The 12,212-nt window shown below is 42.3% G+C and overlaps 1 protein-coding gene across 6 annotated transcripts in view; it reads right to left on the reverse strand.

Annotated features, from left to right (window-relative positions):
• rapgef1b (Rap guanine nucleotide exchange factor (GEF) 1b) overlaps positions 1-12,212 on the reverse strand; it is a 62,435-nt gene that overhangs the window by 13,026 nt on the left and 37,197 nt on the right. For 2 of the 6 annotated variants that reach the window (XM_080418931.1, XM_080418929.1), the window contains exons 9-11: positions 11,367-11,553; positions 10,607-11,158; positions 8,693-8,895 (exon numbers count right to left, since the gene is read on the reverse strand). In XM_080418931.1, coding sequence (XP_080275057.1) covers positions 8,693-8,895; positions 10,607-11,158; positions 11,367-11,553 — 942 coding nt within the window. Of the gene's footprint in view, positions 1-1,516; positions 1,664-5,420; positions 5,586-8,692; positions 8,896-10,606; positions 11,159-11,366; positions 11,554-12,212 lie in introns of all 6 variants that reach the window. The other 4 variants (XM_080418928.1, XM_080418927.1, XM_080418932.1 and 1 more) reach the window with 4 other exon arrangements.

A 12,212-nucleotide genomic window follows, 5' to 3' on the forward strand; every position in this document is an offset into this window, starting at 1 on the left:
TAGCTGAGGTCTAGCTGCACTACTTATATATATATATAAGTATAAGTAGTGCATATTATCTAGACAACAATATCAGTTGCTTTAAAAATATTATATGGAAATTACTTTAAATGATAAACGTTCTCCATAACTGCTGTCAAAGCAGCTGCCTGGGTATGAAGAATCATGACATCACAAGTGGAGGAGGTTGCTAGTTGTGCATAGTGTATTGACAGTACTTGGTATAATATTGGCCAATACAAGTACATTGTAAATGTCTGCTATTCAGAAGCAGCTATATTTGCAATGCTCTGGAAGGCGCTCTACTGCTAACTGTGAAATCAAATGTATATTGATGATATATGTATCCTTGTTCCTTGTATTTGTTAATATGGAGTTTGGGTGAATTTACCAGGGTGGACTTCTTCCACTCCTGACATCAAAAAACTACTCTACTGGTTAATTTCTGAATGTTGGGGCGGGGTGGAGACTGCTCAAACACCGATTTACAACATGTATATAACATATTTATTGTTTATGAGAATGCCAAATCATATCATAGGTACAGTTTTTTCCACATTATTTGAATTTCTGTTGCCGTTTTAAGATCTGTCTTTAATCTAAGTTTTTCAGCTCTCTGCCAATATGGCCACCAGGTGGAGCTGCTGTGCATCATTTGTAAATGCAATAGTACCGATTGGCAAAAAAGAACATTCAGTACAAGATTGAAGCTAATCTAGACCTACCAGTAGTCCATCAAGAAATATAATTAGAGATGAGCAAATTTATGGGCAGTCTAGTCACAATGACCAGATGTCAGATGAATCATTTTGTCATGACCCAAAGAGCTTCCACTTTGCAAGGCTCAAAGCAGCCCACCAAATACCAACATGACAACTGGCTATATTACCTGTTACAACAGGACAATATCTTTGACTATGATCTGTAGTGATTTTGTTTGTTCTTTCCTCGTCTAGATTAGTACACAGTAAAATGATCGGTGTTTAACCATTTGTCACTCAGAGAGTGTACAAATGTAACCAAGTGGACCCATGAAGAAATATATATAATGTTAAATAACTCTTTATTCCGATAGCAATCATTGCTATCGATGGAGAGACAGGGAGACCCCTGTTACTGAGCAAACACTCTGTAGTATAGAGTGTCTGTTCAGTAACAGGGGTCTCCCTGTCTCTCCATCGATTAAGTAAAGCAGAATATACATTTTCAGGTTGGGACACCAATTTCATCTAATCATGAGAAAGAACTCATGCAGAAGAAACTTAGAAATGAGCAGCAGACAAAATTGGAATTGGAACACTACGAAAATTAAGCTGATAAATCATCTTTGTGGGGTTCTTTCGCCTGATTGGATAACAACTGTATCCCAAAACAAAAATGTATGCTCCGTTTACTAAAGAGTAATACAGAGCTACTGAACACTTATTTGATCAAAAAGATATCAGTCTTACACCACCTCTAAACCAACACAGAGGATTTTACTGTGTATGGTTGGGTTCCGCTACTGTAAGCTCACCGCTGAGGTGTGGAGAGAGTCAGTGAGAGAGGACTCAGAAGGAAGACAGACAGTCACAGAGCCCAATGAGCTGGCCAGGGAACCGTCGGGCCCGCCCCCGCTGCCATCCAGAATGGTGGCATTGGTCAAGGCGGCCGGGTCGGAGCTCTGCGTTTGGCGAAAAGAATGAAAAGTCGGAAAAGAAATAAAGAACAAGGCTAAAGGTGGGTCAGAAAGGTGAGAAGAGAGAGAGAGAGAGAGAGAGAGCAGACATGCAGAAATAGAAGCTGAAAAAGAGGAAGAAAAAAAACAAAAAATCTCCAACACCTCCGTATGAACGCCGTGGGATTATGACAATGATGTGCCTCAACTTGATATGCAAACAATGAATGCACACACACAGACACACGCGAAATGTACCACTCCACTGCAACTAACGGCCACAGGAACACTTGTTTTAATCTGCAAAGATTAGACGTAACATAGACGACAACAAACCAGCAATGCCTGTAACTACGGTATAAGTCTATACCACATCGACTACAGTATCAGTGCAAATAGTAGCTTAATAAACCCTATAGTGCGTGCCAAAAATCCTGAAGGGGGCGTCAACAAGTGTCGTTTGGTAGCGGCGGACATCTTTGTGGGGTATAAACAGGTTGACTTAACATTGCCCCCCCCACCAGTATGTCTGCAGCTACTATGCCACGCCCCCCCCCCCGTGGTGACGAGACGTTGGCACGCACTATACCGTATACTCTGTTGCATGACGAATAGCAGAAATAGGCAACCTACAAGTTGTGAGCTTGTAGATTGCCTATTTTTGCCCTTTTCTTTTTGAATTTTTTGCTCCAAATAGGAGCAAAAAGGGGTTAAGTAAAAGTCTGTACTTTGTACTATATACTGTAATGCACAGGTCTTTTCTTGGGTCGCATGTGTGAATTTATGTATATGTTTATGCATGCGGGTGTGTGTGTGCGTGAATGTGGGGGACATATTGGCCAGGTCAGGAGATGCCTGTCGGTAGAGGCAGTACTAGTAACCTGCTGCAACAAGTCCTGCATACCAGACCTGTTTAGGCATCCCAGTACAAAGCAGCACATAGATCAGTGATGAATGCAGTCTGGTAGCGTGCGCACACACACACACACACACACACACAAATGTGTACTACAAACATGTGCACACACACACACAAATCCTCCAAGAGGTTTAGAATTTTTCTTTTTTCCTAGCAGCAGTCCAAAAAAATACACTGGGCCTACTACTACAACAACAACAGCAACACACACACACACACACACACACACACACACACACATTTCCACATTAAAATGAATGACAAAATATTTCCTTGTCTTTCCACCTCAACCTTCAAGACCCCCTTCTCCAATGACCCAACCCCCCCCCCCCAAAAAAAAAAACACCATGCCCTGAGGAGTTCAGGAATGCAGACATTCCACAGGAACAGAAGGGCAAGAAGGGGGGCTGCAGAGATACTAGGTGCACTCAATCATTTAAGCCCTATTTTATACTTTGTCGTACAACAAAAATAGCCAATCTGCTATTTTCGAATTTTGTTTCCTATTTTTTATAGGGACGTGAGGCTGAAAGCGGTTAAAGATGAGTAATGCATAATTTATAGGGGGGGGGGGGGGGGGGGGTTCAACCAACGCAACACAATAGCTACTATTTGGCCAAAAGCATAAATGAGGCTTTTAACCTGGCTTCCCTATTTTGTAAAATTGTAAAGAAATGTTCTAAAATAGCAAAAAAAAAAATACTGCTATGAGCGTGCAGATCTGTTGTTTGTCCGTTATTTGTCATGCAACAAAGCGTATAGCGCTTAAGTGGTTAAGCGAGGAGAAAAGAGAAGGAGGAATGTGTTGTGCATGTGGTCCATGTGGTGCTGCATTCCACTGGATCCACAGTGAGATGAGAGTGGGAGATCCACACTGCTGCACCCACCCTGGGGACTGACACCATGTGGCTCAGCCCCCCTACGCCCCAAATAAACCACCCACATACAAAACCTTATCCATTGAGGGTCAAGGGTCACAGTAGGGGTGTAACAGCGGATCAACTTTTTAAAATAAAATAATCGATTTTCAAGAATAGCTTCGGCGCAAACGCACAGAGCTTCTAGATCTGCCATTTCCGCATTTTTTTTCCGATTATGAAAAAACGATTAGAAAATGATTGATTCATTGATATGAAACTAATTAACCCCCAAAATGTAGAATAATCGCTAAGAAGATAATCGATAGTTGCAGCCCTAGATCACAGCTCTAATTTTGTTACCACTGTTCTACATACAGTTCGTTGTTCATTAACCACCAGCTCAACAGGTAACTGCTATGCGTTGATCTATAACTAGACCAGTGGTTCTCAAACGGTGTGCCGAGGCACACTGGTGGTGTGTCGTGAGACAAGTCCAGGTGTGGCCAGGGAACGTTTTTGACAAACATTATTATTGCAATATTGTACAACTATACAAAATTATTATTATTTTATTTACAATATCAGCAGTTTGTGCACCCTCGTTTCCCTACACCCTAAAATATATATATTTTCATTTGGCATTAGTGAATTAACATTTACAGATCTGGATATGAATAGTATAGTGGGTAGTGCCTTGAGATCAATGGTGGAAAAAGTACAAAAATATTTTACTTAAGTAAAAGTATCAATACTGCAATGTAGAAGTACTCCGTTACAAGTAAAGTACGGAATTCAAAATTTACTTCAAAAGTATTGGTATCAAAATGTACTTAAAGTAACAAAAGTAGAAAGTAATTATGCAGAATATCCCGTTTGACAAGTTTTCAAATGTATAAAATATCTAAAAATCTACAAGCTCACAAAGCAGATCTACAAGCTCGCGATGCGACGCATTCTGAGCTTGTAGATCGTCTATTTTCAAATGGCCGAAATGTATATAGGGCTGAAGTGTTTTGTGATAATAATCAAAATCTACGAAGTAACTAGTCACTAAAGTTTTCAAATAATTGTAGTGGAGTAAAAGTACAATATTTGCCTCTGAGATGTGGTGGAGTAGAAGTAAAAATACGGAAAATTGGAAATACTCCAGTAAAGTAAAAAATACCTCAAAATTGTACTTAAGTACAGTACTTGAGTAAATGTACTTAGTTACTTTACACCACTGCTTGAGATTTTGACGTGTCCTTTGGTGTACCATGGGCACAAAAGGTTTGAAAACCACTGAGCTAGGCCTACATAATATTATTCTGCAATTCCTAAATGACATTGTGGGGTTGCAATATTTGGATACATTACTCTTGCACACAGTTTTTCCAGACACTCAACTCAAATGACTGCATCTCAGACTCATGACGAAGAAAGGGTGCGTGGGATAAAGAATCATCCTTAGCAAATGTCTTGAGAAACCCTTTCGATGCACAACGTGATCACACCTCTTTGCCAGTAAGACACTGCATCACAAGGCAAGCACAACAACCATGCAAGAAGTGCACACATTATGAGACATAATGACACACATAAGCACACACTAATGACAACACAACTAATGTTTGTGCCAAATACAAAACAAAATGGAGGGAAAACAGCGACGACAAAATCACACGAGTCAAACAATTGGCAGACACCAAATAAATGGATGGACAAAAATAAGAAGCACACAGCAACCAAACAATACCTACGACGGCATCAAGCAAAAACCATAAAGCGTGATTTATACTTAGTTGTGCGTCGCAACGCCTGTGCGCTTGTAGATCTGCTATTTTCATTGCGCAACTAAGCATAAATCAGCCTTAAGAGAACGGAAAGGTGGCCGGACAATCACAACACAGGCACCACACACACAGGTCAGACCGCCTGCCCCCTGGGCCGACCCAGGACCTCCCAGCAGCCCCCTGGCTGGGGGGCGGAAGGGGGAGGGACTCACCGTGGGCGTGGTCAAGGAGGCCTGGCCAATCAGGAAGGAATTAGAGACGGACATGCTGAGCCCCAGACCAGAGCCCGCCACCTCCTCCATGGCCGCTACAGACGGCTGGAGGTGGCAGGAGAGAGAGGAGGAGGAGGATGAGGAGGGGGAGGAAGAGTGGGAGGCCTAAGGAGGAGGAAAAAGTAGAGACAAAGAAGAGAAAAGAAGAAAAAAATAGAAAAGAAAAGTGATGTAAATAAATGGGTTAAGGAAAGTAGAGAGTGAAAAGAAATGATGTTAAAAGGAAAAAAGGGGGAAAGAAAGAGAAAACATGACAGTTGATTATAATAAGCAGAGAGATTAATTATAGAATATTATTTAATCAAAGTTGAGCAGCAGAGTATAGTTTTGAAAAGCTGGGGATGACCTCAGTAGTGCAAGAGAGAGAGAGAGAGAGAGAGAGAGAGAGAGGAATCAGTCTATTGATAACAAAAGAGCAGAAATACCAAAGAGAAACACTGTCCCTCTAAATTAAGGACACGAAGAGTGACTGAATGTGAATTAATCGTATTATTCAAAATCAAAGCCGTCGGGGGTCCTGTGACCTGCGTGGGTCACATCTGATGTGACAGTTCCATAAACCTTCTCCATGGCCACTGCTTTGAGGGCTTCAGAGAAATGAGGCCATCTACAACCGGCTCTAAACAGGGACAAAGTGATCCGTTCCATTTTTACCGTTAACTTAAGCCCGATTTATACGTAGTCATACGGTGGTGTCGTGCACCAAATATGGCAGATCTATAAGCTCACAACACCTTGCATCACACAACGCATTGTGAGCTTGTAGATCTGATGTTTTATGCACGGTACACTGGCACGCAACAAAATATAAATCAGGCTTTAATTTATCCACCCTGTGGACCAAAAGTCTTTCTTTTTTTGCAAAGCTGTGTAAAGTCCCCAAAGCATGTAAGCCCGGAACATGGGTTTATGCGGGAGGCAAACAGGCTTATTCCACTGGGCCACTAGCTCATCAAGTCCAAAACATGAGGCCAGATTAGGCTTCACAGCAGGAATTACAGTTTGACTCTCTACACACACACACACACACACACACACCAAAATTATGAAAATCAAAGCTACTAGGGGAAAATGCTTTAAATAAACAGTGATGGTGGCAGGAGGACAATTAAAAAGAAGTGTGTCCGGGCTGGAATGATCTGGGCAAAATAACGTACGACTGTTTATAGTCCAGCAATTTAGTGTTGATGCACTGAATGATTATCAGATTTAAATAGCTGGATGCAGCGATATTTTCGTTTAGCCTTACAGCTATTTTTGCTCTGGCGCTATTGCCATGTCCATTGATGAGAGTTTACTAAACTTGACCTTTGAACTGGCTCAGTTGTCATGACAATTCTAACTAGAACGTCAGTATCTGACGGAAAGTAAATTTGTCAACTACAATGTCTTCAAGCCTCATCTAAAAATGTGCTATATTTTTAATGAAGGAAAGAATATTTGTAGAGAGCCTCATCAACTGCGTATTATTTGATTATCAACTGTTGTATTCATATAAACATCTGATAGACCCGATTACAAGGATGCGGTCAAGAAAGCAACTGCCTGGGCAGCAGTGGCAATGCATAAAAACAACTAAAGTGCATCTCACATGTAGTAATGTCTGTGTGATCACTTTTCATCTGCAGCAGAAGAGCTGCAGTCCAATTATGGACAAAAACTGTACAGTACTAGCTTTCGCCTAGTCCCTCCATGACCTCTACTGACACAAGCTCAAGTGAATCAACTCTGTTCCATTGTCACCCGATGCTACTGTATATACTTTTTCTGAGCACCCGAGTTAATATGTTAGGTCAGATGGCAATGGAATGTTGCATTGATTTCATCAGGCAATCACAGATCACTAGACTGAAACAGCCCTCAAGACCCTTCAGTGTGTACAGTAATAGTATGTCCACTCTTTGTCCTGGGCTTTGAGACAAATACGCTTACAGTAGATGTTCTCTTAAATCTACTGTCAGCCAGTTGGCAGTGGCAATGCACAGCCACCAAAGTACCTATTGTTGATTTGTTTGTCAGGATGGCATGTCATTGTCAAATATAGATGTTTGCCATCCTAATATACAATAGAGAGTCGTGTGCATGCGTGGCTGTCTGCGTCTCCAAGCTGTTTGTGTGTCTGGGTCTCCAACAAGCGCTCCAACGCTTTCGGTTTGCATGTTGCAGTGACGTTTCGCTTTCGGTTTGCGTGTTGAAACAAACACCAGTGTTGCAATGAATGGTAGGCCGGGAGGCCCGCGCAGCGGCTAGACGGGAGGCCCGCGCAGCGGCCCGAACCTCTAGTTAGTAACAAAAAGATGTGAGAATCTGTTCAGATATTAAAGTGCTAACAGCTAACATGGTCACACGTTGGCCTGGGTTGGAAAAACTGACAATTTACTGTACATTTAGTCAGCCTATAGCACAGCTCCATAATGGTCTCATGCTCATCTTTGCTAAACTGTGGGTTATTGGCCCCATGATTGAACGAATCTGACCTCATCACCTCCCTAGCTGAATGGCCTCATCAACGGAACTCTTTCTATCCATTGAGCGCCTGTCAGACAGCTGTCTCAATTAACCTAGTCACAGACTCAGATGAAGATACGTGGACTGGATCAGATGCAGGACTGATAACACATAACAGCTTGCCTTATCTCTCAGTGACAGCCAAGCACCCACATACACACAGGTGTCTGCTGTGTCACAGAAAAGGGTGAGGGGGAGAGATAGAGAGACTTGGGAATAGGGGCTCAATAGGTGAGAGAGATAACAAGATAGGCGGAGGCTCAAGGGAGAATTGATGAGGATTACTGCTGGAATGCAGTTTAGCTCATGAATGCAATCTGCTCCTCTTTCCTGGGTTAATTGAGTCATGAATGGGTCTGTGCACCAACCCTTTTTCTTTTTTTTCTCAATAGTTTGTCTGTTTCAGTTCAGTTAAAGAATAGAAAGGGTAACTCTTCTGTATTCTGAGGTGTCTCACATAACGGGCACATAATGGGCTTCTAGTTAATCTGGTAATGATTACAGTTATCAACGCCAGCTCTGTACGTCAGAATCGTTCGATATTATATATATAGATATTCTTACTTAATTACATCAACATAATTCATAAAGTCTTTTTAGTCTTTTAACAAGGAGTCCAAAGTCTTGGTTTGGACAGCTGGAAAACACCACCAAGGTTGCATAGGCAGAGACAATGTATGTATGCATGTGTAGCTGTTTCTTACCAATTGCCTCTGTTTGGGGGGCAAAGCTGGAGGCAACATTGGCTCATGAACCGAGTCAGTACTGCTGAAGGAGTCATTGAAGCCGTAGACCTCTTGAAAGCGCTTGTTCCGCTGCTCGTAGATGCTCTCACTCTGTGGCGTCTGGTAGAACACGGAGGGTTGTGGTTCCGAGTAGTCCTCCACAAACGCCATGTACTTGAGGACTTGACAGAGAGATTAGAGGTAATCTTTGTTATTCACGGCTGTGGCCATCTCACATTCAATTCAACTTAATCCAGAAAGCTGCGTTTCTAAATTTGTTCGTATTTTAAGTTGGAATACTCAAGTTTGAATGAAATAATAGAAAACAAATTGTATGTTATTGATTAAAATAATAATAACATGCCTGTTGTCTGTATAATAAATACTTTCTAGTCAATAAGCACCGACAGAAAAGTCACGGTCATGCTCCGTCTTCGGCCTTGACCCAGGAACAACTAGCAGGCTCCTGTCTGAGGACTCTCAGGTTGTACACGGGCTCATAAAGCGTTAATAAATCTAAAATGTAATGAGTAGTAATCTTAACTAAACCAGTGTAGGTTAAGCTACAGTAGGAGAAATATTGTCACTGTCAGGCAGAAACCTTGTATCTCCATATTTCATCTTATGTTTTTCATAAATACTTCATCGTATGAGAGTGTCACGCAAAAGTAGCTGATCTACAAGCTCTGAGCTATTTCTTTACCATTTTTGAAACTTTTTGAAAACTTTCACCTATAGTGACAGAATGGGGACACCAACCCAAGTCTGTGGGTTGTATAAAATATTTAACCAATGAAAAGTATTAACAAGAGCTTGTGACTAAATAATTTAGGGCGGCCGTAGCTTAGTGTGTAGACTAGAGGCTGTCAGAAGGTCACCGGTTGGTCTCCCGGCCGAAGTGTCCCTGAGCAAGACAGTTGACTACTAACTGCTCCACCGGGCGCTCAATAATAACCGTCCGAGCAACCATCAGCCGGGTGAAGCTGAAAAGTGAATTTCCTCACAGGACAATTTTACGGTAATCCAATCCAATAAAATAAATAAATAAAATAAAATAAGTGCGTTGGATCTATTGGAACACATTTTCTGAAAAGTAAAGGTTTTGGACATACAAGGTCTCCGCTGAACAGCTACAATATGTTTTCTTCTCCTGGTTTTAGTAATACAGTAGTGTGAGAGGAAATGACATAATGGGTGTGTCAGGAAATGACATAACGGGTGTGTCAGGAAATGACCAAATGTTGCCCTCCGTAGCCCTGTAGCTGGAACACATTGTGGCGTATCCTGGAATCCCCTTCCTGTCCCTGTTCAAAGATTACGATTCCTCTGACATTTCCTACATCAGAATGAATTGACTGTTGCAGTGTTGCCGTCATCCTGCTGTCACTTCCTAACTGATCCACGTTTCTTCCCTTAATTAGTCTTTTTCTCTTCCCTTCCTGTCTCACTATTCTCTTAGGGCATTGTTGGAGACTGGCAGACAAAATCTGATCGTTGGCCTATACATAATGGAATCAGATTGGTTCTATCAAGTCTGAACAGAAAAAAAACTAAGAAAAAAAGATGGAAATGTTTTTTTGCTAATCAGATTTGAACCACATTCCTATGTTGTTTGAAATGCAATTCAAATCTGATAAAGACACGTCTCAGACTGGACACTTTTGGACGCTGAAGCCTGATTCATACTTCGAACAATAAAGGATTACTCATTCAATGCCATTACCACAGCAACCAATGCAGACAATGTCTAAACACACAAATCCAATCTCATCACTTGTAATAAGCAATTTTTGGGGATTTGCCCACAGTCTGAACAAAGCCTATATGTCTGTCTCTGGCCGTTTCCTTGTTCCTCAATAACCACCTCCATCACCCGCTGTTGTTCCAACTTACTGTGTTTACTCTTTTTCTCTGGTAGTGGTGGGGGGCTACCGGGGAACTCTGCATTGTCACTGGCCAAGTACTGAGCCACAAACACCCCGCCGTTTGCCTGGGGCATGGGCGAGAGCGAGGTGAAAAGGGGGAACGGCGGGGTCGGGTGCAGCTCCTCCTCTGACAAGTTGTCGTACTGCGAGGGGTAACGCTCGTACAGAATCCGCGACCCGCCGTCGGGGAATGGCGACATCTGGGAGCTGCGGCGCTTCTTCTGCGGTAGAGCCGGGGGTGCGCTGATGCGGCACGGGTGTAACGGATTCATTTGGTTGGGCTGGGGGCTCCAGTACTCTGGGGGCTGCTGAGGAGGGGCGCTGAAGCGGGGGTGTAACGGGTGCTGTCCTGGGACCGGGGAAGAGGACTCGCTGTGAGACTCTGGTAGCGGGCTCAGACACCCGCCAACCGGGGCTGGTGGTAAGTGATCCCCGACTGACAAGTCCTGGTGCAGGAAGTCATAGTCTGGGTCATAATTCTCCGTGTTGTCTGTAGGGGGAAGAAGAGAGAGTACACGTTCTTTGGAGACAATAAAGATGATTATTAGGTTGGGGAATTTCATAATAAATAAATAAAAAGGTCCAAATATAATACTTTTACTTTCTTTAGTTTTTAGTGGTAGCCTTAGCACTGCTATTTACAGTAGGTCAATAAAAGAAAAACAATATATATATATATGTATTGCTGATTGTTCACTGGCAATGGTGTGTGTATTTTGTGTTCCTACCGAGGGTCTCACAGCTGGTGTTGCGAGAGCACTGACCACTGTCCTGCTCCAGGGAGGACAGTTGTTCATCAGACTTGCTGAGTTTCCCCATGCTGCTGCAGGGAGACAGACGGGGGGAGTCGCCCCCGTAGGACTGGCTGCCCCCGGAGAAACGCCTCTGAAGGAAGTCCTGCTCATAGTCCTGTGGCTGAAAGTATGCACGCACACACACACACACACACACACACACACACACACAAAATGGAAATAATTTAAAAAAAATTAAACAGGATGTATACACTCACCTTTAGTTAATTAAGCAATATGACACAAGAAGGAGTGCTGTTATACTGTATGTATATCAGCATGGTTGTGATTAGGTTGTAGTGTAAAAGTAGATACTGTACGACGTACAGTAGTAATACAGCACAACCATGTGATCTTCAGACAGAGCTTAATTTATACAAGAGTTCTAGTTAATTAACTAAGTAATTGGAGATAACAGATTATGATTTTGTTAATACTTTTTTAAGCAGCATCAATGTCAAACCCAATGAGGTGGGTAAAAGAAATTGGCTAATGTTAGCGAGCTAGCTAGAGGAGCCATACGTTACAGTAAAAGAAAAAATCCAGTGTTGTTGTACTACATATCAGCACTCATGGAATGTCTCTTGTTGAATCTAGTTACTCATCTGGAACTAACAGTTTTACAATTTCCTTTTTATGTACGTACCTACCTTTATGTACGTACCTACCTACCTACCTACCGGTACCTACCTAGCTACCTTATGTTAGAATGATAATAATTGAATCTTAAAAATTGAATTATGTGGATCTCGGAATCCATATGGGAAAGGCGTGGCTCCA

Source organism: Gymnoscopelus braueri, assembly GCF_963280865.1.
Source record: "Gymnoscopelus braueri genome assembly, chromosome: 22".
Lineage (NCBI taxonomy): Eukaryota > Metazoa > Chordata > Actinopteri > Myctophiformes > Myctophidae > Gymnoscopelus > Gymnoscopelus braueri.